Source organism: Melospiza georgiana, chromosome 15 (assembly GCF_028018845.1).
Source record: "Melospiza georgiana isolate bMelGeo1 chromosome 15, bMelGeo1.pri, whole genome shotgun sequence".
Lineage (NCBI taxonomy): Eukaryota > Metazoa > Chordata > Aves > Passeriformes > Passerellidae > Melospiza > Melospiza georgiana.
Window position 1 is genome coordinate 14,670,613 of NC_080444.1, and position 27,199 is coordinate 14,697,811.

The 27,199-nt window shown below is 40.7% G+C and overlaps 2 protein-coding genes across 4 annotated transcripts in view; both read left to right on the forward strand.

The window, feature by feature from the left end:
• Positions 1–398: 398 nt before the first annotated feature.
• On the forward strand, positions 399–20,353 carry SPDL1 (spindle apparatus coiled-coil protein 1). Of its 3 annotated transcripts, XM_058035047.1 has the most exons (13): positions 399–429; positions 1,570–1,617; positions 3,329–3,507; positions 5,524–5,700; positions 6,007–6,201; positions 6,495–6,644; positions 7,322–7,420; positions 8,232–8,342; positions 10,737–10,877; positions 12,367–12,476; positions 13,019–13,206; positions 14,433–14,778; positions 19,546–20,353. In XM_058035047.1, exons 3-13 carry the CDS (start codon positions 3,349–3,351, stop codon positions 19,691–19,693), a joined length of 1,824 nt encoding a protein of 607 aa, XP_057891030.1. In that variant the 5' UTR covers positions 399–429; positions 1,570–1,617; positions 3,329–3,348; the 3' UTR covers positions 19,694–20,353. The 3 variants fall into 3 exon arrangements, with proteins under 3 accessions (XP_057891030.1, XP_057891028.1, XP_057891029.1); XM_058035045.1 differs by lacking the exon at positions 19,546–20,353 and having other exon boundaries at positions 14,433–14,997; XM_058035046.1 differs by lacking the exon at positions 19,546–20,353 and having other exon boundaries at positions 399–417; positions 14,433–14,997.
• Positions 20,354–24,431: 4,078 nt separating this feature from the next.
• The window catches only part of DOCK2 (dedicator of cytokinesis 2), a 159,849-nt gene continuing 157,081 nt past the window's right edge, over positions 24,432–27,199 (forward strand). The window contains exon 1 of the mRNA XM_058034687.1: positions 24,432–24,468. Within this exon, the coding sequence (XP_057890670.1) occupies positions 24,432–24,468 (37 nt within the window). The remainder of the gene's footprint in view (positions 24,469–27,199) is intronic.

A 27,199-nucleotide genomic window follows, 5' to 3' on the forward strand; every position in this document is an offset into this window, starting at 1 on the left:
CTTGGGCGGCGCCGCGGAGCCCGGTTTGAACGGCAGCAACGGCGGGTGCGGGGAGCCGGCAGCGAGCGAGCGAGGGCGGGCAGTGAAGGGGAGCGGGGATTGCTCTGTGTGGGGCCGCTGTAGTGCCGGCTGCCGGTTCCTGCGGCGGGTGGGGCCGTTGGCTGCCTCGCAGCCCGCGGAGGAGCGAGGCGAGCCCGTTCGGGCCGTGCCGGGTGTGGGGGTCAGACCCTCCCCCGGCTGGAGGGGGCAGCGGGGACATGGCGCTGGTGACACACAGCGCTGCCAGAGCCGGCTCTGTGCTGGCCCAGCCATGAGGCTGTGGGGTGATATTTGTTATTCTCTGTAGTACCGGCCCTCCCCGGAGCCTGTTGGTGGAAGGTGATCGGCTCCGGAAAGCTTGCAGCGTGGGAGGTGCAGGTACGGGCTTGAGTAAGTAACTGGGCGGAGGGGTCGTGGGAATGCCTGGGCTAGGGGAGAAAAACCACCCTGGAGATGGTGCTCCTGATCACAAAATGTACAGGTGCTCTTGATCACAAAATGCACTGGGTGCTTCTGAAAGGATCAGAGGACAGGCAGCTCTTACAGGATCAGAGGACAGCCAGTTGTTAACGTGTGGCCCTGGGGAATAGGCCTAAAACAGAAAACTGTGCTAGAGTGGGAGAAGAAAGCTGGCCTGCCAACAGATTGCCTTTTATCTCCCACCCTGTTATTTTATCAAGGAGGCTTTGAATGGTTGAATAATCGAGGTAGACTCTCTCATTAAATCTTTGAAGATACTTAGCCAGAAGTGAGTAACTCTTGTAACTCAGCAGAATAAATGAAGACTGGCTGTTATTTCCTCCCTCCTGCCTACTCACCTTGCTCCCCATTCAATTGATCTTAAAATGTTGTTTTCAGAGTAATTTATTTAGCCTCATGTATAATATTAAATTGCTGCTAATTAGTTCAGTGTAGAGCTTCTTGAACAAAACTACCTGGCCTTGTTTGATTCATCCAGAATTGACAAGGAGAAATTGAGGTTGGCTGTGCTCCAAAAGGCATGCTTGTTATTTTCCCTAAATAGTCAGCAGGAATGTGTGAATAGGAAAGCTATTTCTCTTTTCCTTCCTACTTCAACTGTAAAGTTAAGAAAAAAAAACATACCTCTTCTATTTTCTGTTGTCTAGTAGATAATTTATTAGGAGCTCAAAGTTCTTGTATGTGAAACTGGAAGAGAAATACAAAAGAGATTGAAGAACTAGGAGAGAGTGGGACAAAAATCCCCCAAAAAAAACCCATTAAAAATTACAAGTGTACCAGAAGAAAATGACCCTGGCCAAATTGCAGAGCATCCATCCTTTGACAGCATTGCCTGGTCTGACTGTTTCTAATCTGTCTGACCGCTGCCTAACTGAAATTTGAATAAGATTTGCATTTATGTGGGGGCTTAGCCTGTGATCTGCATGTTCATGAGGCAGCCAGCAGGGTTAAGCCTGTTCTGAAAAGGGACTGCTCTGAAGGGCTGTGCTGGCAGCTCAGACTCATCCAGACTAGACAACTGTTGCCTTTTTTTTTTTTTTCCCTTTAAAGGTGGAGAGGAAGAATAAGGTCTAGAGATTCTTCAATGGGCTTCTGGAGGTGAGTTAAACATGTTATTTAAGTTAGCAAACTAGGAGCTGCCAAATGGCTGTGTTGCCTCTATACTATTGTCTGATCAGAAAATAAAGTTATTTTTAAAGTTCTGTTTATGTAAGTGAACAATGATTCATTCATCCTCTTTACCAGTGGAAATACATGCTAGAAGTTGTTGCCTATGTTCTTGTATTGCTACTCCTTGTGTTAAAGACTTATTTATTAGTTTCTATGTGGAGTCCCTGTATTAGTATAATACTGATGAGTCTCAAGTATTGGTATGCAAAATTCCTGTGTTTCCCTGGCTTATTTTAGTATAAGTGCAAAACTAGTAATTCAGGCATTGCAGTGGTTAGAAGTGAAAGCTGAGGTTTCAAAGCCTGGCTGTAAAAAGTCTCTTTGTATGTGTTAAACCTGGATAGCATCAAGTGAGGAGAAAATGCAAAAATCAGAATGTGATTGTTTCTGTCTTGTGCCTTGGAAAGGAATTGGCGCAGTATGGGCACAATTACTTCTGCATGTTAATTCAATTCTTTTCTAGTAGGAGAAGCTGGGTAACTCCACTGGGGGTTATTCATGTTGAATAAAAGTTAGCAAAAAAAAGAAGTGAAGGATGGATATTACAACATTCTTAAGAATTATATATGTGCCAGTAAGAAATGGTAACAAATAAATTGCTTCTGTGAGAACAAAAAGCGAGAGTCAAAGGTCTTCAATACAGAAGCACTTTAATTCTGAAATTTATATAAAAGTTGTGGGTCCTGGCTTTGAAAAATCAACTGCAGGATTTTTTTGTCTCCTTCTGTTATTTCCTCCTCTTGGCATATGTTGTTCAAAGCCCAAGTTACTTAGCATTTTCTGTCTTAATAGGATCTTTTTGCAGCAGCCTGATTTAGCAGATTTGGGAGCAAGCAGTCATACAAGCTTATGGTATTAATTTAACTTGATTTCTATTTTTTCAAATATTTAGTTTGTTGGGTTTACTTTGACTAACTTTTTTGCAAAATTCACTTTCTGTCTTCTGTTTTACTCTACAGTCAGAGAAGGATGAATTTTCTGAAATGTGACAAGGGGATTGTTATTTACCAACAAGTAAACTAATTTTTGCAAGACTCAATTAAGCACTTAAATAAATGCAAAGCCCTGTGTTCAACTCTGTATATTTTAACAGGGCTTCTATTTTTGACTCTCCCCTTGCTTACCTTTTATCTGTTTCTCTATCCCACATAATGTTATTAGGAGTGCCCTGTCCTGCTAAGGCAGCTGCCTATGCCAATCTAAAGTGTTATTTGTGTACACAAGAAATGCTGGACTTACTGGGGCTTGGTTTGTAATACAGAGAAAATAGTGGCAGCCAAGTGCATGGAAGTGTTTTCCTGAGGTTATTGAGTTGTCTTGTACTTGGCAAGAGAGCTCTATCCTAAATTAACTCTGGTTGTGCTGTGCAAAGAAAGCAGGCTGGGTGCACAGGAGTGCTCTTGCTGCATGTTAGATATAATCAAAAATAAGGCAGTAACCAAGTTTATGAAGAAATAACTATTTCAGTTATTTTACTATTCACAGGTCTGCTTGTGAGCTTTTTTTTTGTCTTTATTGCAAAAATATACGGTTCTGTCCTGGTTAAAAAGGAAATCCAATAACTTCTTTCAGATAACTACTCTTATCTGTAAAATGAATTTACACCAATATATTCTTAAGTAATATTTTTTCTTTGCAGTGTTGAATAAAAAAAGAAAAATGGAGGCAGAGACCATTTTAAGTCTTAAACAGCAACTCAAGGAAGCAGAGAATGAGCGAAGGAAGGCAGCACAGTATGGTTTGCATTTACTGGAGTCCCAGAGTGAGATTCAGAATCAGCTGGATCAAACACGCTCTGAATTGACTGAGAAAACTGAGGTGATGACTGCCTTTTCTTCTCCAAGTTCAAAACCAGAACTTTGTTTTATTTTAACTGTTTTCTGAAAGGTACAGGTGTTTTACATGCCTTCTAGCATCTAGATTAATTTTAATAAACCTCTAAGTAGTTGTAGAGAGGACTTTTTTCTCAGCTGTAAGACATTGCGCATAATTGTATCTAACTAGGAGAGGGTTTCATAGCTAATTATGCACCAAGTGTTCAGTATCATGTAGGACTAATTGCCTTTAATGTAAAATGAGTGCTAAATGCTAAAGTAAATTTGCTTCAGAGCATTTTTTCCTCTGTTTAGCAGTCCATTTATGTATGCTCTCCCAGTCAACTTTATATCACTTAAAAGCTGCGCAAAGAATGCTAGCAGCAAGACTGTAAAATTGATTTCTTCTCTAGTAAAGGTTTCAAATTTTCCAAATACCCAGAGGTTCTGAACTTTTTAGCACATTCCTTTGCAGCTCAGAAAAAGGAGTAGTATAGTGCTAAGCTATAGAGGTATTATTTAGTTTTCTTTTTAGTAATTGTTTAAGAAAATTTCAGTTGGGAAAATCTCTTCTTCTTTTCATAAAGGCTTTAATAGTCATCTTTGTGTTCAGCCAGCTCATGTTTCAGATAAATAATTTATCTTCAATTAGTCTCTTTCTGGTTGTGCATCATCCCTTCTCCTGGGAGAGAGCTGAAAGGTTTGTTTTGTTGCAGCACCCTGCTGTTCTGAATGGACAGAATTTTTATTCTGGTCAGTTCACCATTAGTAAGTTTGGTGTGAGAGGCAGCTGAAGGCACAGGTTCCAAGGAAGGCATGGCAGGATCATCCTGTCCTGCTGACCTGCACACATGGCAGGTACTCAGCTGTCAAGCTGCTCCCATGGGTTGTGATCCTGTGTGGGAGGCTGGAGCCACCTTCTGATTCCAGGGGTGGAGGGTAGGGATTGTGAGCCTTCATACATTAATATAACATTTTGTGTGGGAGCTGTGCTTACCCAAGAGATTCTTTAGAGCTTTTGAAAATCTCTCTGTCTCTCCTCTGTGCACTCTGAGTCCAGTAACTCAAGGCAGTTCCTGTGAACACGAGTGTGGGTTCTACCAGCAGGCACAAAAGCCTCTCAGGAAGCTCTGTGTGCTCTTCTGTAGCAGTGTGCAGGCAGGTTCTTGCTGGGGTTTTGTTGTTGGCTCTGGCCATGCAGTGCACTCCCAAACCTGTCCTGTGGCCACTCTTTATCTTTGTGTTAAAGCTCCTGCCCTGGGTGTTTGAGAGCTAAGTCTGTCCTTGAAAAGCTGTGTCTGTGCCACAGAGGTCACTTTGATACCTGACAGCTTTCAGTTTTTTATTTAGTTCTGTTTTGTGTCTCAAGAGTTAGGTTATTTTGAAAAGGAAAAAAAAATCTGCATGTTTAGATTAATTTGGCTTCCTTCTTACCTTTTTTCCTTTCAAGATTCTCTTTTTCTTCTCCTTAATTGCTGCCTGAATGGAACAGTAAAATGAAGCTGCCCTTCATAATTAACAAACATGCAATCAAGCGTAGAGAGAAGCTGTTTAAAAAATTATTCTTCAGTCTGGAAGAGTTGATGGGACTTATTATGAAACAGACAATTTAGCTGTCTTAAAAAAACTATTGAACTCAGCTCTTCTGCTTGATGGACTGTAGTAATTTTTAACATAATTGGGTTCTGTGGTGGTAGAAGGAGCATATAAACTCTGGCTAAATTTATGGCACTTGTAGAAAAGGTACCCACACCTTTCATGTTGGGTGCAAAGAAATACAGAGTTTCCATGAAGAAGAGAATATTTCACAATCCAATTATAAACACAGCATTTATAAATCATAACACTTTAGAACAGTTTGTACTTTTTTAAAACATGGATATTACAGCTCTCTAATTGGCACTCCCAACAAAAGACTAAATGAGCTACAAGGATCTTGGTTCTGAGCCTGTGCTTTTTCATAAATGCTTAGGGAACAGTGTGCAATTATATCTAGACATTGGTGTGTCATTTCTTTCAGAAATTTGAACAAGAGAAATACACACTTCAGAGAGAAATTGAACTCAAGAATCGAATGTTGGAAAGTTTGAATTTTGAGTGTGAGTCACTTAAGCAACAGCAAAATGTGCAACTGGATAAACAGAAAGAACAGCTTGACAGAGCCTATGGACAAGAAATCAGTGGCCTTAAAAACAAGGTTTGGATGCTAATATATAGCTAAAAAGTTGTTAAGCAAATAGTATCTAAAATGGTATTAACTTATAATTGCACTCTTACCTAACAGAAGAAATAATAAATAGTTACAATGTATAGTAGCTTGTTTGGTTGGTTTTTTAAAAATATCTGTGCAGTCACTTATGAGTTACATTGAATTCCAATGTTTATTTTTAAAAGCTACTCATATGTTTCCAAGACATTTTCTGTAATTGGAGCAGTCAGAAATATTGTGCTTTTGAATAATTTACCATGAAATGATACTATGTAGTTATCAACTGTTTTTAAGTTGGAGAACCTGAAAGCAGAACTGGATGAAACCCGACTCTCAGAGAAACAACTGAGACAAAAAGTGGAGCATCAGAAGGAAATCATTGCTGCCAAATCAGAAGAGCTGCACATGATGTCTGAGCGTGTCCATGAGACCATGTCCTCAGAAATGCTCAGCTTGCAGATAGAGCTCACTGAGCTCCAGAGTCAGAAGGTGTGTGAGTAGCTCTGCATTTGCTCTGTAGCCTAGTTGAAGATGAAATTCTGCTTTTTTGCTCATTCCATTTTTAGGTGTGCTGTCTACAGTGCCATGTTAGGATTGGCTTTTATTCAGACATTGTGCACAGCAAAAAATGACAGCCTTAATAACTAGGCTTTAATACCTTATCTTAAAGATAATATTTTGTATTAAAACTAATTACTACTAACAAATGGCTTTGGTTTACTTAGGCCTGCTTGTCTTCCAGTTGTTTTAAATATTTTTCATTTCATGCTTTGTTTGTTTAGGCCAGTGATGAAGAAAAGCTGAATGAGCTGCAGTGCAGTAAGGAGCAGTTGGAGCTTGTGAACAGCAACCTACGGAACCAGCTGGAGCGGCTGCAGGGGGAGAAAGAAGAGAGGGAAAAAGAAGTTGTCTTTTACTGCAATGCATTAGAGGTATTCTCTTTATTTTTATTCACAGTGCTAGATAATCCCAAATTGCACAAGCTGTGTTGCCAGATTTTGGTGAAGGAGGAGATGTGCGAGAGAGGGGAAGGAGAAGGATAATGGTTGATCACATCTGGCGCTGCCTGGTGGTAAAAGCTCTGTTGGCCTTGTTTTGTGGCAGCTGTGAAGGGAGAGCTGTTGCATGGCACTGTTCTGCCTCTCGGGGACCTTCTCACAGGTCACTGGCAGAATTCTTCTTTTTATTTCATGTTCCTGCTGAATGCCTTGGGCAGTCTTCTACTGGGAAGTAGAGCTTTTGTCACTGATGAACACAGCTGAGAGAGTGGTCTGAATATCATGAATCCAGTTCACAAACATCAGAGTTTACCCTTAAAGGCTTTTAGTTGTGCTCTTTTCCTGAAGAACAAGTGGAATATTAAGTGTTCTAGTGAAAATAAAGGAATTTGTCTCTTAGTTACTAGAACTAAGAGCTGTATGTACAGTTAAGGACTAGAATTTTATGGCACATACTTTGTTACTAAAGCTGTATGTACAGTTAAGGACTTCAGTACAATAGAATCTCTGCTAAAGTATAGGAAATCAAAAAGAGTTAGTTATCTGATTAAATTTGTGTATGCGGTACATCAGATGCTTAAATGACTAATATCCTCTTTGCTTTAATCTAGAAAGCTCATGAGGCTAATCAGGAGCTTCAGGTTCAGCTGGATCATGCAGTGCAGCAATCTTTGGATCCTACAAGTAAAGGCAATTCTCTCTTTGCTGAGGTACAACTATGCAACAGATGCCTGAGAAGTATTTTTAGTTTTCTTTCTTATTGTATTGAAAATATGGGAGTATCTGCACCTGATCTGGCCAGCATGTATCTCTATTCCTCAAATATGACTTCAGTGTTGATCTGACATGTGGAAAACCATTTCATGCTCTCTGAAGATAAGGAGTTAATAAATTTAATGGAATCACTTCCAGTTATCTGACTATCAAGTCAAAAGTTGTGACTGAGGGTTCTTCCTGGTTCTCTCTGCAGCTCTTGGTTTTAAGCTGTGCTAGCTGATAAGTCCATCTTTTTTGTAGAAGACAGCCTGTGAAATATTAACAGTTGCTGATAAATGCTGCCTTACACACTTCCTCAAAATGTCTGGATGCTTGGGCTTTTGGGAGGGTTTTGGAATTAGCTTTTGAGTAAGAGTTAAATGCAGAGGGAGCCTTATGTTTCATGTCAGCATCCAGGGGATGGGTGAACTTGGGAAGAAGCTCAGATTATTTTGAACTGTTTGTTTTGTTTCCAGTGGACAAAGCTATTCTACAGCAACACTGAAGCAATGTTACTTTATTTTGATAGCAAAAGAACAAAAGAAAAATCTGCTACATTTCATTGATTGGGTTTCAGTGGCACTGTCTACTCACTTCCATCACAGGGCTAAGACAGTAGCCTGTATTTTCAAGTACTGTTGCTGGAAAAGCAGTGTTTGCAGACTAAACAGCAATTCCTAGGCAGCATGTCCTTATCAAACTGATCATCCAAGTGACAGCAAGTGTTGTGATTTCCCAGTAATAATTGTTCACAATGTTCTGTAGGTGGAGGACCGTAGGGCAGAAATGGAACGGCAGCTGATCAGTGTGAAAGTAAAATATCATTCCCTACAAAAACAGCATGCATTCAGTAGAGAACAATTGCAAAGAATGAAGGTAGGATGATTCCTGTAATACTCTAGGGTGTCCTTGGGTCTGATAAGGCACTGCTTTAATGCACAGGCCAGGGGATTTGTTATCTCTAAAATATGGGGCAGTAGTCTGGGGGGAGGGAAATGGGAGAAAAAACAAGTGAGATGATGTTGTGCTGTTTGACTCCTACAGTCCAACAGCATCCACCTTACAGTGAAGGCACCATGTTTGCTCACTTTGGCAATAGTTGTTTAATGGATAAAAGTAAAACACAACTCCTGTCAGTCAAACTAGCATTCAGTTTGTCTTGGTAATTGTTTTTTCTTTTCTTCTCCAATCCTTGTACTACACAAATCAAGCATTTGTACGTACATTAACTGTGGGTGTTAGGAAGGAGAGTACAGAAAAAGACAGACAGGCTTTTACCATCATCACACTGCAGGGGTTTGGGTTTTTCTACCTCTGTGTTGCTTTCTTGTCTTTGTCCATTTTTTTTTCTTCTTGCTTTTCTCTGTTTTTGTGTGAGAATAAATCATAACTTTCATAACTCTAAGTTAAATAGGATGAGGGCCTCTTGGTTAATGTTGAGGACTAGTTAGCAGAAGCTGATTTACAAGATAATGTCAAGGGGATGCTGCAGAGCTGCCAACTCTTTTCATGTTGGTCTCAAGATTTTTCCAATGCTAAAGTGGATCCTTTCACTTTAATCAACTGCTTGGTCATGCAGTTTGAGGGAGAGTGCTTAAACATCAAGGGTGATTATGATGAGTTGCACTGAAGGTTTGTATTAGCTAGATTTTGTGGAGTAGGTTGAAAATAGTTTAAACAATGGTCCTAAAGCAGAAGAAGAACCCTACTGATACAGCAAAGATTTGAATGAGGACAGTTTGGGTAGGATCAGTTGCTTTGGAAATTTTCTTTGTGATATGGGGTGAGTCAGTCATACTGATTGAATGGTGTGAGAAACACAGCTAATACTAAAAGTACCAAAAATGGAGACAAACTGGTAGCCTTGTACTCAATGCTTTCATTTGGAATTTCCTAATTTTTTTCTGATAGTACAGGAGATGAGTGGTTTGTTAGGACAGCTGTTTTGCTTAAGCTGCTGTCTTAAATCCCTGTTAGCTTCCTCTCTGTGTTGTGCTGCACTGAGATGCTGCCAGTTAAAGCTCAATCTGAGTTTAGCTGATCTCTGCACTCAAAGCTGCTTACCCCACAGGAGAGGTAACTGCTGTTGCATCTTTAGTTGAAGAATCTCACTTTGTGGTAATTACTGGTAAATCCTGAGGATCTGACTCCTGAACAGAATGTACACAGCACTCCTGGGAAAGCTTTCCCACCTCTAGTGTATTTTTCCTAGTCCAGAGCATCCTTTGCAGTTTCTTTAAGTTCTTTGTTGTGTAGATCAGCTGCACTTTGCAATTCTGACAGTTAGCAGGAGGGCTTTTAAGGGAAAAAGGAAAAAGGTTGGGAGCTGTGAGGATAGTTTTAGTCAGCCAGTGAGGTGGAGTTTACAATTTTGCCTCCCTTATATCCTGTGGAAGCTCTGAGGAGATGATAGAATCTTTAATTAGCTCTACTTTGTGCACAGAATCATCAACACCCTTTGACATAAGAGGTTCTATAGGGTAAATGCTCTCTGTAATCTCACTTTTTCACTTGATCCATTCCCTGTGATTTCTCCCAGTGTTACCTTATCCATACTGACTAGACTGATAAAAATGCCTCAGTTTTCACTAACACCTTGTGAAGTCTTTCACTTATTCTGTGTCTTGTTTAAATGTCTGATGTATCACCTGTAACTAAATGTATTAAGATCCTTGCACTTCAATATTATTGACACCAACAGAAATATTGCTGTAAATGTAAGATTTTTATAACTTCTCCTGTATAATGACAGAGGGTGTTCTTTTGCCTCAAAGGAGGTATTCCATTAGAGAAGGAGAAAGAAAAAACTGAAATTCTTGGGTTAATATTGTGAAAGGCAAACATGGTGGAGTTATAACTGAACAAAATGGGAGGTTAAGCTTGTGGGTTTTCCTGAGTGAGTTCTCAAGGTGCATTTCAGCTCTGACAAATCAGCCTGGACTGACACTGGCTTCTGGCTGGTTTGGTGCTGATGGTAAATGCTGTGTGTGTCCTTGGCAGAGTGTTTGTGGGCTCCTCAGGCAGCACAGAGGTGAGTGGGACACCCCAGGGCTGCACTGCTCACTGAGATCTCAGCTCTCCTCTGCCTTGAGCTGTCTGTGCTGATAATTGCTGGGATTGTGTCATGGAGACTGACTTCAAGCACCCAGTACCCTTCTGTGTTCAGGTTTAGAATTACAAGGCTAGAGTAACCAATTTTGTGTAAAAGGCTGGGATTTTCAGTCACTAATCCCAGTATTTGTTGTAAATAGTTTTTTTCCTTTTTTCCAGCTGCAGATGGCTACACTGCTGCAGCTGAAAGGTTCCCAGGCAGAATTTGATCAGCTGGAACGCTTACAGTCCATGGTAGAGCAAAAGAATGGTGAAATAGAAGATCTTCTTATGAAAGTGAGGCAGCTAGAAAAATTTAAGGTATGTGGTTTTTAATTAAGTAGAAAATTATAATTGGAAGCTAAAACATGAAAAATAAGAATTATGAGAACTATCTCAAGTCCATGCTCAGGTTTAAAAAGGTATCCAAAAGCTGACTTGTATCTTTATTTGACCTGAATTGCATTTTGCAGCTGGAGAATATTGGACTCTTCAAGTGCAGAGAAGCAGAAAATTATACCCCACTCAACACCTGGGTTGAAGAAACAATTTTTGTTCTGTGTGAAGCAGCTTCAGATCGTTTATAGTTACTTGGTCAGGGCTCACTGAGCTGTGCCATCCAATTTTTCCCTGGGAAGGTGCACTCATTTGGCACTTGTACTTAGTGTGCTTAGGCTTCAGCCTTTAGTGCCTCAGCTCTCTTGAATTTCCTGGATATTTATTTTCTTGATGTCTCAACTTTGCAGCTGAAGCATGCTCTTTCCTAGCAAAACTGAAGTGCTTAATTATCCCTGTAAAGCAGTTTTTTCAGTCCTCTTATGCAACTTGAAAAAATCCTGTCAGTATTTTGAAAAGTGAGAAACACATGAGGATTTCTGTATACACCAGTGTAATGCTGCTGATGTTTGTGTGTTTCCAGAATGGAAAACTGCACCCTTTTTTAATTCTGGCATGTTTCTGGACTTGTTTGGCTCTTCTTTATCAGAGCTTTGGAATGCAAACTGAGATGTATTGGCTTGTGCAGTAGGACTGTGCTTTCCAGGGTAGCCTCCTGTATTCTGTATTTAACCCAATAACCTGGTGTGAAGCCAGGTTTAACCCATTTTAGCAATAATTGAGGAAGCCTGATTGTTTTACCAGTTTTGTCATGTTTAAGCTTGATCTCTACTTAATTTTTCTCTGGGCCATAAATAAGTAGTGCTGGCAAATGGAATGATTGATTCCAATAACCACCAAAAGTATCTGTAGGCAGTGACTGAGAGAGGCCTGGGAGGTCTCTGGGACAGGATTAAATTTGAGTACTGCTTGTTCAGGAAAAAATCACCAAGCAAAACCCCCAGTGTCACATTTTATAACATGTTGCTTTTTACTATAAAGCAACTTCCTCATCTGAGATACATATTTGATTTTGAGATTTTGACTGTTGATGAGCATGGCTGATATTCCTCTGGGGTCCAGCTGCTGAGCCTAGAAATAAATGCTGAGGAAAATTCCCTGTGGATTAACTAAATACCCTGTATTTTCAAGTAAAAAACCAGCACAGCTTTCTTCTTGCAAACCTTCTGGATTTGAGATAGCTCACTTTTTTCCCTTTTGTTCAGTGAATGAGAGAGAGCTGTCAGTTTTAGTGCTATTTGACATTTGTAACAAATGAGAAAGTACTCAGAGCAGCTCAGTTTTATCATCTGTGTTTAAATCCTTCTATGATGAGGCTTCACCATCAAAATGCATGGAAAATGTCTCCTAAGAACTAAGCTAATGTGCTTCTGAAAGGTCACTGCCTGACAAGCTGACACTTGTTCTTTATCAGAGTTTATATGAGAATATGGAGGAGTCCAGACCCGCTAATGGAGCAAAAGGAAGTGACTCTGAAAATGGTTACTATGCAGACTTACTGCAAATTAAACTTGACAACTCAAAGTAAGTGATTCCAGCCTGAGGCTGTGGCAGAGTTATCTTCTAGGTACTTGTTTTTATCCTCCCTTTTTTGTTACTGTTGTATTTTACACCCATGTGTAAATGGGTTTTGTTCCTGTTGCATTTTCTAATGCTGTGGAACCAACCTGACTTCATTTATAGGACTGAGAGTTGTTTTTTTTGTAGTTTCATTTGCTTTAAAAGAGAACAGCAGAAATACTGTTTATGATTATTGCTTTCTTCCAGAAATATCATTAATACTCCTAGATATAGGGCAGTTGAGACCTTGAATAAATTACAAGTTAATCTCTAAGGAAACTGTATGAAAAGTCTTAATCTTTAGACTATGTATGTTTATTCCTCTTATAAAAAGTGAGATAATAAGTCAAAATGTTTCATAGGACAAAAAGGCTTGATTTTTTTACTACTGATGTAGAAATACCAATTTAAGGTGAAGTTCAGTGCTTACTTGTTTCTTTACTAAAAGAAAAAAACTCAAATTAATCCAAGTGTGGCTGATTTTTATAATTTTCCTCCCATCCCAGCAAGGAAACTGAAACACTGAAAAATGAGCTATCCCTGCAGAGAATGAAAGCTCTGTATGAGAGCCAGAGGGTCCTGGAATTTGAAAGGAAGCTCTTCACAAATGAGAGGCATTTGCAAGCTTGTCAGAGTGAGAATATGAACCTGAGGGTTATGCTGGATGAGCTGAAAATGAAATATGAACCTGAAGGTAACAACTTCTTTTCTGTCAGGGAAAATGTAAATTTCTAATTTTCTCAGCCTTTAGAAATGGAGTGACATTAAACAGGAAGACATTGTTTTAGTTCCAGAATTTAATGCTTAAATAGTTGCTGACTTTCTGAAATAACCTGATCCAAAATCTGCTGAGATGAAGTAGAAAAGCCCTGCCTTGCTCAAGACCTCACTTGAATATGTGAACACTGACTGGAGGAGACTAAAGAATGAAATTTTACTGTTAAAAATGGCAGTTCAGGGGCTTTGTAGAGCACAGGTAGATAACCAGACTCCAGTGGGTGGGATCAAATCTCAGATGTTTCCCATAATAACAGCAGTGTCTGTGGTGGTGAGAAGCCTCAGCTCTCTGGGTGTAGGCAGCTGATGGGAGCTTTGGAATGAGGTGCAAAGCTTTTACAGGAAAACAGTTTAGCAGCTCAAGTTAATATGGATTAAATTTTGGCTAGAGAGATCCACCTGACAAACAGCTGATACCTGAGTATGGGCAAAGCAAGGGAGCTGTGGAGGAAGAGGATGCTATTAAAATTGAGAGCAAGTTTAGGTGAGATATTAGGAAGAAACTTCCTTGTGAGGATGGTGAGGGCCTCACAGGGTGCCCAGAGCAGCTGTGGCTGCTCCATCCCTGGCAGTGTCCAGGCCAGGTTGGATGGGGCTTGGAGCAGCCTGGGATAGTGGAAGGTGTCCCTGCCCATGACAGGGGATAGGAATGAGATGGCCTTTAAGATCCTTCCAACTTAAACCATTCTGGGATTCCATGAACAGGGAACCAGGTAGGAAAGTTGGTTTTGTCCACACCCAAAGGATTTACCTTTAAAATGTTACTTGTGGAAGCTTGCCTCAGCAACCTGCAGTTCAGAGCATTTAATTTAAAGCCTTGGTGAAAAGACAGAGTGGATGAGGAGAAAGATGTCTCTTTTTTGAGTTAACTTCTGTTGGGATGATCAGATTATATGAAGAAACATTCTTTAAAGGGTATTAAAATTGTCTGAGTTACATATGTGTGTACATATGCGCATACATACACATACATGTACATACATATGTGTATGTATATACATATATCAAATTATAAATTGTCTATTAAGAATTATTCCAAGCCCTTTAGTCATGTGAAATATTCTTTTATTGTGAACATGTTGGGGGACAAGTTATCTCCAGCTTCTTGTTTGTACAAAAAGCATATTCCATTTTTTCCTTTAGAATTACTTAAAGGTTCTAAAATTAAAAAGAAGAGGGAGAGGATTGCAGTGAATGCGACTTGTGAATACTTTGACAGCCAAAATACTCCAGTGAAAGAAACTGCTCTCACTCAATTGTCAAGTAAGGAAGGGAAAAAGACAACTACCAAGACCCTGGAGCAAAGTGATGCTTCTCCAAAAAAACAGCCTGTCCAAGCATCCCCACTGCACACAGCTCTGCAGGCAATAAGAAACATTGTTGAACCTGAAAGAGAAAGAAAAAAAGTTAAAATTCAGGATGAGAATCACGTCACCTTTACTTCGAGTAGCAGAAGTGGAAACAATGCCTCAGCTTCAGCTGTCCCCAGGTCAGTGTCAGCTTCTGTCTCTGCTCCAGACCCTCAGCACAGAGCTGCATCTCTTTTCTTTCGCTGCATGAACTGTGCTCTGCACTGCTTTATCTTTCTCCTCAGTGTTGCATGCAGTGTCATCCCTCAGCTCCGGCTGCCCACGCTCAGCCTCTCGCTCCCTTTTAGAAGGACTAAAGCACTGACTAATAGAAAAGACTCTTGAAACAGTCTCTGAAGTAACTCTCCCATTGAAGACATTTAAGGTGTGCAGGTAGCATGACAGCTCACTTGGTTTGCTCCAGCATCAGAAGCTTTGTGTTCTTGGTGCCCTCAAAACTGCCCCTCAGCTGTGTTACAGCTCAAGGTAATAAAGGCAGCTGGAAGCATGCTTCACTTTCATGCCTAATTTCAGCCCCCAGCAACTTCCAGATTTAGCTAAAAGCCTAAAAATTATTTAAGTAATTCTTCACCTGAATTGTGTTAACTTTCATTGTTCAAGATAATAGAGAATTAATGAGCTGTCTGTGTTGTCAGACAAATCAAATGCATGGTCTGGATGCACAATAGCTGGAAACACAACTGCCAAATTAAGATGAGATTTTTCTCCTGAACTGAGAATTGAAGTTACTTTTTGCTAGATGTTAAAGTAACTGACAACAGTCATTATCTCCACCTTTTTTATTCTGGTGAAAACAATGCTGACTTTGATTTTCTACTTTTTCAACTAATGCTTTTTGTATTCTCTTCATACTCTTTGTAAACTCGAGTGTTTGGGTGTAGAAAAAAGTCTAGGGTACTCCAGAGGTTTTGGGCTTGCAACTTGCTAATATCTGCTGGAAGAAGCAGCCAATGTTAATGGCATTCAGGGTAATTGGATTGATGCTTTGGCTCTTAGGTTGCATGGATGTAATTAACAGTTTTAAAGTAGCCAAACACTGCAGTCTTCTTAAACTGTGGGGAAAATATGGCAGAAACAGCAGTTTTAGTAGCTGTGTTAAAATGTGGGATTGTTAGTGAGGAGGGAAGATCAGGAAGGTCAGATATGGATGAAATGGAGAGGAAGGATTTGGAATAATTCAGTAATGGTGTTGGGGTTTGATAATGTTCTCTACACATAATGGAACAGGCAGAATGTAACCTGATATCAAAAGGTTAACTTACCTCTTCATATTGCTTTGGGAAAAGAAGATATAATGGCTGCTTACAGGAAACTGTTGGAAATAGTTAATGGGACCTGAAGGGGGAACCTACTGGAGAGAGGGTGAGGAGTGGAAATTGTTTATAGAGTTGATGCTGGAAAGCAGAGAGAGTAGAAAAAGTGGAAGAGGAAGGTGAAACCATAGTTCAGAGGGAGGTTTCTAATCTTGTACCCATTGCCGTTGGTTTAAATAAGGAACAAAAGATGGAAAATATTAGAAAAATAAAAACCACAAACACACTTAAGCTGCCACAAAACTTTGTAGAGGCTGTTATGCTTTTTTTGGTGATAGTGTGAGCCTGTAAAAGGCAAATCCAGGGAGAAAGTTGTTTGTTTCTAATTATGTTAATGAACTACTAAAACCTCAGGTCCTGATATTAAGCTAGCATCAAGGATTTATTTACCGCTGATCTGCTATGATGTGCTATAAAATAGGAAGTCATGTTGAAATCTGAGTAGCTGAGAAGCTGGATTTCTAAACACTGAAAGAATCTCTGGACTGTTCTGTGATGGATGTGGCTGAACCTTGGGCACAGAAAATAGTGGCAAATTGATCAGGAGTGGGGACCTGAAAGGGAGAGTTTGTGGGAGGAAAATACAAGTGGATAATTGTCAGTGTTTGACCTTGTGTCAACTAAAATGTGATGCTGCAGCTGAAAGGCTGTTGTGCTCTCTGGGGGTTGGTTTTGTGCCTGGAATAGTTTGTCTGCAGTAATTAGTGGAGCTCTGACATTGGCCCATGAATTGTGAGAGAGCAGAGCCACTTTAGCTGTGAAAGGGCTGCAAACTGAATTTCTAGAAAGTGGGGTTGAATTTGTCATCTCAGCCCAGGAGGCAATGAGGAAGTGGTCAGAAGTGATCTGGGTGTGCTTGTGGAGGTGACAAACTCCCTTGTGTGAAGAGACTTCCTTGCTGAGGAGGTTTCAGCAGGTACAGCTGGATAATCTCAGCCAACAGCTGTGTGTGCAGGGCGCCTCTGTCCTTCCAGAGGGCTCCAGCCAGCTCTGGAGTAGCTCATTAGGGGGTGACACTGATCAGGTTATGATATGAGTGTTGAGACTACAGATTTAAATATTCAGGTGGTGATTATTACTTCTCAATGCATACTGGAGTTCTGGCAATGCAAAGGTTCTGTGTAGTGATATCTTTTGTTTGGCCAACTAACTGGTCAATAGAAAGATACATTTCTCTATTGAAATGCTTTTCTTCCCTTCCTAAACTGAAATAGCAAACTCTAGCCCTTTCTGCCCAGTTTATATTGCATTGAGATTTGAGGTTGTTTGCCTGAGTTTGATCTAAAGAAGACCTTGGATATCCAAGAGCTTATTTGCTCCCTTAAATTATTTAGTTGGATTACATACACCAAATCTACTTCACTTGGGCTTTGTCCTATTGCCTGTACTGCTCATCAGGAGATCTGGATACACTAATAATACTCTTTGGGGTTTTAGGCACAGCCCTCAGCCTTGGGAAGTAAAGCTCCACCTGATGAAACAAGTTCATCTTTCTTAAGCTGGTAGGAGCCCCAGCTATATCTCACTTTCGGAGTCTGTAGAGTCAAAGCTTGAATAATGTCATAATTTCACCAGCATTTGCTTGAAGTGTTTAGCCATTGTCTGTTCTTTCTGGTCCATTCCCTGTGCTGACAGCTGCTGAGCCAGGACAGGACTCTAAGGGGTGCTCTCTGAGGGCTGTGGGGTGAACCTCAGCTGCTCCTCCCTCTCTTCCATAGGACAAATGAGAGCATTGGGTGGGTCAGGTTTGTGGGTGAAGATGGCAGAGGTCATGGGCAAACCAGACTTGGGGAAGATTAACTCCCTTCCAGTTAAAGATAATGGGGCAGTGAGAAAGAAAGAAGCCAGGACTGAGAGAGTGAAGCTGAGCCTGAGAAGGGTAGGGGCAGTTTTCTATCTCCTCCTCCCCAAGAGGCTCAGGGTGAATGTGGTTGCCAGAGTTGTTACATTACAGGCTAAGAGAATTATCTAATACCATGAAAGGGCAATATTGTGTCTAAATCCACTTGTGCTGCTTTGGGATGTAGCTTAAGTGAATGTGGTTTTTATTCTTCTGGTTTGAGTTCTCTCTGCTTGTTTATAGGGACTCTATTGGCAATTTTGGCCACTAGAGTGGTGGTTTTGGTGGCCTTGGGCAGGGGTTGTTTAAGGCAGAAGAATGGGAGGGACTAATGAAGGGAATCTACCATAGGAGCAGATTCATGGACTGAAACTCCAACCCCACCTGCAGTGCAAACCACATGATGGCTACTGAGAGGACATTTCTTTCTTCCCTGAATAATTCCTTGTAGCTGTACCCCCATGAGGATTTGTTCAGCTCAAAGTGAAAGTGACCATGGACAGAAGGTGCTCAGCCCTCAGAGTTGCAGATGTGGCCTTAAAACAAAGCACGTGGTGGAGCAAACCCTGATCTAGAGGAGGTGCCCAGCAGAGCCTGGTGTTCTTCAGCCTGTTGAGACAGTGCTTATAGGGATTAACATGAACAGGGCCTGCAATGCATCGTAGTTTGACAGCAGTCTGAATCTGTAGCTGAGTTTCCCCAATTTTTTTTGTTACAGCTTCTTTCAGTCCTCATGTTCAGCTGCATCTTTCTGTATTGCAAATAAATCCCTAACAACTGAGTAGCAGCTATTTGTTTTGGGAAAAACATCACTGAAAGCAGCTGTCCATGCTCACTGAGGGCTCCTGAGACCACTAAAAACCCACAAGGCCACCAGGGAATTGCTTTAATGTATGTGCTGATAAACAAGTGTAGAGTTTGTGTTATTATATAAAGTGATGTTTCATTTGGAACTTCATTTTCCCTAATTTCTGTCTTTGTGGAAATAATCATGTGTAACAGTCAATGGGCTGTGGGTAATTTGATTGGGTAAAATATCACTCTTCATCAATTGTTCTAATGACATGTTTGCATGTTCATTAAATTAAAACCAAGATTTAGACATCTGAGCGCAATCTGATGTTTTGATTTCAAAATTATCTTTTTAACAGCAGTGAGACAGTTCTATCTCCATTTACATTCATAGCAGAATTAAAACATGTCAGTAGACAAATTATATCATTTAGAGCCTGAAAATACATCTTCCCCCAACTGAAGATATTCAAGCACTAAGCTGAAGGCCACAGTAGTGTAGAATGAGGTTGAAAGGAGCATGTTATTTTAAGGGTAGGTTTTTGGTGGTGTAGAAGCAAGAAGCTTGATTTCATCCCATTTGTTTGATGTTGCTCAGACTTTTCACCTGGAGTTGTTCTTTTGGGGACTGGATCTCCTTTCTGTGCATGACAGTCACTGGTGTTTCTGAAGGCTGATCTCAGCCACTTGACATATTCAATAACCTTTCTTACCCAACATTTCAGCAGCTGAGGTGTGGAGGGAAAGCTTTAAGTGATGAAATGTGATTAGGGCTAATAAAAATGGTTTGGTCTCATTTTCTTCTTAAACTGTGCTTGCTCTGTCTCTGTATATGGATGATCTTGTTTACCAGCTGGCTTGTTGATTTTGCCTAAAATTCTTCTTTTATTCCTGGTTTATATTAACTAAATATGTATTTAGAATGGTTGCTTTGCCTATAGGTTAACAGCTGAATCCAGATTTGAAACTACAGAAGAAGATAAGAAGGAAACTAAAATCTCAACAGAGAAGAAAACCCAGAAGAAAAAACATTCCACACTGTATGTATCTTCCAAGGCAAGTTGTGAAACTCAGTGTGCTCAGCAGTGAGTGACTCCTCAGGGACCATGGGCACTCTGGGGTCCTGCAGCAGCAGGAGCTGCTCTGGGAGCTCTGTCCCATCAGTGCACAGGTTGTTAACTTGAATATTGATCTGCCTGCTGTGATTGCCTGGCAGAGCTGCACTTCTGATGCCTTCCCTGAGGGCACCTCTGGTGTTCCCTTGACCCAAGGTGTGGCCTGTTCTCCACTCCTGGCAGAGTATCCAAACACATTCATTGCTTTCTTTGAAGCACAGGGCTGTTGGGGAGGAGAAGTTCTGGCTAACAGAGGTTTTATTATATGGTAAGACAGACTAGACAGGGTTGATGGAGAACTCAACTAAGTGATGTGCTCCTAAAGTTCTTCCACTTTACAGATTCAGATTTCTTAATATTTTTCCTCCTAAAGTATTACTTCTCCACTTTAAGGCTGACCTATTTACAAAAGTGCATGTGAATCACTCCATGTGTTTTGGTCAGTGTTGGAAATTCTATGGATTCTTGTATTTGTACTATTAAATAAAATAAAGGTTTATTTCTTTCTTTATGAAATGTAGCCTGTATTGTGTTTGAGAAGAAACATGTATCCATTTTTTAAATGAAGGTGATGTCTTTTGTAGAACTTTTTGTTAAAAAAAAAAGTACCTCAATAAATGATAAGAATGTGTAATGCAGGTGCTGTGTGTCATGTTTTTAGGAGAAAACTCTGTAACTTCCTGAAGCTCATGAAGCAAAATTCTGAGGAGACTTTTTAAGTTAGGTATTTGTATGGAAGTTGGATTACTCCATTTGGGTCATGGTACTATACTTTGAGCTCCATCTGGTCAATGGATTAGCCAGTCTCTAAGTAAAAGACTCAGTAATTAAGGTGGAAGTTCTATAATTTTTCTTTCTAATCCATCATGTAAAAAAGTACATTTGGGAGTAATCTTGTAACTCTTTGGTTTGTTTACAGTTCTGCCAGGTCTGAAGTGGTGCTGGGGTTTTGTTAACTGTGGTTGTGCATGTGGGTGGCTTTAGCTCATCAGTCACATCAGCAAAAACTGAATTATGATCACAGCAGAAGTGACTAAAAAATTACTTTAATGACCCCATCTTCTCCCTTTCCAGGCAGCTCCATCTCATTATCAGAGCACTTCTGCACAGTTCTGTTTAGGCACTGCCCAGTGGCTGCTGCCTCTGAACAAAATAATCAGGAATCTGTGTCATGGAATCAGATTTTGTCACTTCACTGGTGTAAGACATTTGCTATGTAACTGAGTGTTTGTCTGTTGTTAATGAAGCTGCATAAACAGAATATCTTCTTGTTAACTTTTACTGACAGCAAATGTGTAGCCATGAAATAGTTCTTGCTCTTCTTGACTTTGATATGTGAACTTAAATGATGTCATGTTGAAGAAATCCTGGCTTTTATGCTACAAAATGTTAGAAAAATCCTTTTTTATGCAAATGATGAAAGCTACATTTGTTTACTGTCACTACTGTGAGACACAAATAGCCTAAAACAACTGAGGTACATGATTGTTCTACTTAGAGGAAAACCTGTGGTAAGTTGACATTGGATAATGTGTTTAAATGGCAGTACTGAGACAGTTAATTATGTTAATTGTGTGTTGATTTATGTTATAGTTAATTTTATGTTGAGCTACTTGGCATGTGGCATTTCTAAAGCTTTTTCTAGGTTGAAATAACTAATTTCTGTGACAAACAAAACTGGGATGTCATTTCAACAAACAAATGCAACTGATTAGGATTATCTCATTACCCCCAGGGGCTGCTTTACAGTCTGTGCTGCTGGAGTCCACTTGGAGTGCCCAGGTTTTACCATCTTATGCAGTGGATTTGTGTTTGCACATCCTCCTGCAGGAATGCAGGGGGTGTAATGAGTCTGGGGTTTGGGTTTGCTGTGACACACCTGAGCTACTGTGCATGGGAGTTCTTGCTCTGTTTTCTGATTTGGTTCTGATTTGTCTCACCACTTGCTTTTCTGCAACTGTGCTCACAGATCTTGGCATAGAATAGAATTTAGATGCAACTTCTGTGTTCTGCTCAAATTTTTTATAATGGAAATTAGCTTAGCTGAAAAATGGGTAGCTAGCTACTCATCATCTTACAAGGTCTTGTTTTCTGGAACTGATAGCAATATTGAAGGAAGCAAGCACTGTCTCTCTTCTGCTTGTCCCCAGCCCCCAAAAAGTAAGGTAAGTTTTTATTGTGAACTTCCTCCACAGAAAGTCTAATCTTTTGGGGACGAAACAAGGAATTTTCTGTTTTCCTTGGAAAACTTTCTGTCCTGAAAAAGACTTAAGGAAGAAATGGTGAGGTATGTGAGGGTGATGACTCTGCTCACTGTTTTCTGTGGAATATCAGTGTGGAAATAACTGCACAAATAAACCAACTTGGAATAAAAACCTCCATGGACAAGGGGTGTAACTATTGCCCACCTTAATTCCTTAGACCTGTGCTGGGGTTTCTCTGCTGTAAGAACAGGACTTTGGGGTTCCTGTGTGTCCTTTGCTCTGATGTCCTTTCCTCCTGCAGCTAAGGAAGGATTTGGCTGCCCCATCCATTCTTTAGGAGTTAGAGGCAGGGATTTTGCAGGCACAGCCAGACAAGGTGGGAGCTGAGTGAGATGAAGTGGCAGTGGATCCCAGGGGCTGGGGGGCTGCAAAAGCATCATGATGGGAATCTGCCCAGGAGGAAGCTCCAGCAGCTGTGCAGAGCTGAGACCTGAGTGGGGAAGGGGATGGCAGTGGGAGGCAGCAATTCCTGTGGGAGTTTTGGCCTTTGAGTTGACTTTTGGGGTGAATCCAGAGGGTACAAGAAGGGATGTGAGCTCTGGCCAGAGCCCAGTCCTGCAGAATCCCATCAGGCCATCAGAAAAGTGTTGCAAATTGGATCCCAGTTTGCAGGTGAAATGTCTTTATTTCAGATAATTTACTTTCAAAAAAAATAGTATTAACTAGGTATATTAGAGAAGCAGATTTGTAAATGAGTGCTAGAAAGGAGCAGTTTTTCCTCTGGGCTGTTGCTTTACAGGGAAACATAATAAGGGAGAGCCAGGCAGAACAAGAAAATAAAAACAAGGCAAACTTTAGGCCAAGTAGTGAATGGGAAGAAGGGATTTGCTGCAACAGGGATTGGGAGGAGTGAGGAAGATAATTACCACTGGTTAGGAAGTTACTACTCAACCCAGAATAATCTAAAAGGAATTGTTCTGCCTCAAGATCTGTTTTTGACAGAATAACAATATAAAGTGGATTTTCCAGGGACAAAAAAGATTAAGAACTTTTAGATGAGGCTTGTTGTCTGTAAATGGAGATAATGGGAGCTGCTGGGAATTTAGCTGACTTTAGTAAACATAACATGACTTTCAATGTTATTTCAGGGGAGAGTAAAGAGCTAAATCCTTTTCTAAGCTAGTATGGTTAAGATTAGACCAATTCAAGCAAATCTGTGGCAAAGGTTAAAGTGATTTTCCTGTAGAAATATATGTCAGAATTCCACATGCAAGGAGAGAGACTGGCAGTCTGTGCTCCATATGATTGCTAGTTAAAATTGAGAAATAAGATGTCATGTCGCAAAACCAGAGGAGATGGTTATCAAAAATCAGGAGATGGATATAGCATGGCAGTGTTAAACAGTTTGCATAAACAGTGATTGCTAAACTACAGTGGAATATCCAGAGGACAGGACTGTCAACTGCATTTGTTGTACTAAGCAGAAGATCAAACATGCAGTAAATCTTGCAAGGATTTCATTTGAGGTTTTTTAACTTGAAACTATGAGTAAATCACTTTGTGCTTTAAGGTGACATAGTGCCTTCAATTTGGTATATTGCCCTTCATTCATGTTCTAAAAGGCTTGGCTTGGTCTTTTGCACATCCAAGATGTCCTCACCCAAGCAGCCTATGGAAATATACTAAAAATTACTTTTGGGAATTTTGAATTGACAATAAGTCTTCAAGAAAGTACTGCATTGTTTAGAGAAGGGTCTCCTGCTTCTTCCTCCAAACATAAAATGATAGTAATTTAAAAGAATGGGTGTGGTTGAAATGTGGCTTTGTCTTCGTGGTTTCTTTTTGGAGAGGTGACATGAAAAGTTCAAATCCAAGTTTGAGGACCGGTTAGAAGAGCAGATTTTTTAAGAGGTAGCATCTCTGAAGTCAAACCTTTCCAGCCTGGTGCTGGTTTGGTGTCCAACACTGACCTAAGCTGTGGTCAGAGATGGTCACTGCAGCCAACCTGAAGACATCCAAGATGTCCTCACCCAAATTGGCTCCCACAGCAGCCTATGGAAATATAATTAAAATATTATAAAAAACTGCTTTTGGCAGTTTTTCATTGACAATAATTCTTTAAGAAGAGCAGAGTTTTTATCAAGTAGCATCTCTGAAGTCAAACCTCTCCAGCCTGGTGCTGGTCTGGTGTCCAGCAGCCAACCTCAAGTCCAGGGGTGGTGCCTCACGGTCCTGGCGTGGGTTTGGTCCTTTTGTGCTTGTGTGCTCACAGCTGCCATGGTGCAAGAGAAGCAGCCAGGCTGGGATTCCCCTCCCCCCTGACGGGGCAGGGTATCAGAGCTGAGAAAAGAGGAAGGAAGCTCGGAGAGGCAGCAGATCTCACAGAGCCCTCGCCGCCGCCTGCTCGTCCCGGGCCCACGGCGCTTCCGGGGCCTGCCTGGTGCCCCCCGAGCTCTGCACCCCAGAGAGGGGCTCTGCCCATCCCTGGCAGCCCCTGGATTCACTGCCATGGCAAGGTGGCACAGGACAGACAAGAGTGGCGTGGGTAAGTAGCTCTGGGAGCTGCCATGTCAGCGTTGTCTTGGTGTCCTCCAGGCAGGATGTGGGCAGGTGTTGTCTCTGCTGTGATGGGTTAGCACCGTCCCCTTCACCAGCAGGCAGTAACTAAAGGATCAAAATTTTACTAAGTTTTGATCTGTCCAACAGAATGAAGAACACCAGAGACAGCTTTCCACTTTGACAGCAATGCAGCTTTTCCCACCTTGGTGTGTTAGAAGCAGACTGAGTAATTAATGTGCTGTATAATGTACAATGGCCAGAATTATGGGGAACAAATGTAGGGGAAGGGAAATCCTACAGCTGCTTCTGCAAAATTGTCACTTATGGTCAGTGCTACAGAAAAAATCTGGGTCTGAGCTGCTAAGTTGTACTTTTTGGAAGGAAAGTAATCTTAAAATGAATTATGTTAATTTGTATTAAGGATGGAATTGCTGCTTTTAAAAAGCATTAAACAAGTAGGAATCAAAGCAAAAGGACTTGAAAGATGCATGTTACTACTTAGTTATTAACCTTCTAAATGCTTCCAAAAGAATTCTATTTTATGTAGGCCATAGTTTTTTCTGATATGCATTAACAACCCAACTGGCTTCATGAAATAAAATGCAACACAAAGTAATTAACAAGAAGAAAATAATGTGGTGTTCAATGTCCGTGTCCAGCAGTAGCAGAACTGCGAAATGGAAGTGGCCTGTTCTTGCGGCAGTTTACGTTACAAAATAAAAGGTGTCAATTTTCCAATTTTCTGTTTCAATTTTACAAATAGTAGAAAGCATATAATTTTTGCACTTGTAGTAGTCTCTGTGGTATTTGAAAGGTACAGCAAACCTCACACAGCAAAAAACCACCTTGTGAAACACAATCTTTCAAAAACTAATGGCAGTCCAGCAATGTTTGTTTTCATGTCCAAAACAGTACAATTTACTCTAGAGTGGGTCACTGGGAAGAACTGGCACTGCAGCCCTGCTGCTGTTTCCTTTCCCCTCTGTAGCTGCCCTGCTGCTCTCACTGTAGCAGAGTTGGGTGTAAGAGACAATCTGGGCACCTGCAGTGGGTGAGAATGCTGGCCCCAAATCCATGTCCTGGGCTAAAGAAAGGTTTTCCATCAAACACCTTATAAAACTCCTTATATTTGTATGCAAACATCACAGTTGTAGCGGTGTCTGTGGTTTAGTGTGTCACAAATCAAAATAAACAAAAATCAAAATGGACTTCCCCACAAGATTAGAATAGTAATGGAAGTGCACATACATGTCGTTTATGGTAGGTTTTCTTCAGTTAGAGCATTCTGTCTCTGTTTTTCAACAATTGCTAGAATTTAATAGGTGAGTACAAATTCAACAACCTTTAGCTTATACTCAGAAGTTCCTTTTCTTAGCCAAACTGCTGGCTCGCAGTTTATTTTGCTCTATCTTGGAAACCAAATGTATTTCATTATAAATGTTGGTGAGAAAAAATGGGAGACTCTTGCACTCAGAGTAATTAAGACAATCAAACAAACCCAAACAAGCATGTACCACCCTCGCTGGCTCTCCTGTCCCAGAAATTATATTCTTAGAAATTGTCAGGAAAATAGTGTGGTTGCCAAATTTTAAGTAAATGAAACTCATGGAATAGTGAGGATTGAACAAGGGCTATTGAAAGCTATGGTCTCAAATGAAGAGAACAGTCTTGTAAGCATGCCTCCTGTGTCTGAGGGAAATATGAAAAATGGGCAAACTGAGTGTTCTGAGTCATAAATTCTGTGAAAATTGATGAGCTTTTGGAATAATTCACACCAGAAGCTTTTTGAACATACAGGGTGATTTTGTCTTCTGTGTTTTTGAAAATCTTTGGGTCTAAGTCTCTGATTACAAACCTCACATTGAATTTTCAAGTCTCTTTTTAGAAGAGTGCCTGATGCCTTCAGTTTCTGCTGATGAGCAGAGTTTCAGTTTGAGAATATTGGGCCCATCACGCTCTGGATGTACAGAGCACACTGCAGGGTGGATCTGGAGGATCTCACCATCCCTTGGTCATGGTAAATTGCAGTCTCTTGTGCCCACTTTTGTGCTTTACTTAACTAAAATGGAGTACTCCAGGTAGCAGTTACTCAGCTTTGTACCAGAAAAATACAATCCTGATTTTACACATGAAACCTGCTCTTAGTCTTGCAGAATTCCCAGCATAAATTTGTGTTATTCCTATGGACAGGTCAAGATGGAATAGTCATGGCAGGCTGGTGGCTTTGGGTGGCAATTTCCTGATGGAAAGTCTTTGCCAGTTATCAGACTTTGAGCAAAGTTACAAACTGGTGAAACGTTGGCATTCTAAACTCAAGAATCAGATTTACTCCTGTTCTGCTGAATCTGAAAATGAATGTTTCTCCTTTTGAAGCAAAATTATGGGAAAGAGTGGCTGACTTCTTTGAAGGTGTAGAAAAGCACCTGCTCAGCCTGAGTACACAGGGCTGAGACTAGCTTGTCTGATTTCTTCTGCTGAAATCCTCTGAAATTATTCTACATCTCTGAAATCTGAATATATTGAGGTGCAAGGGGGCAGAGAGCAGAGCTTTGTTCAGGGCAGGTTTCCTCCAAGAAATGCTCCCTCTGCGTCCCACAAACTGTTCTAGCTCCTTAGGAAGCAGCAAAAGCTGGGGAAATATTTTTATCCATGGTCCTTCTTAAAATGGAAAAAGCACAGCTAAATACTCTGTTCTTCATGAAGAGTTCTAAGAAAAA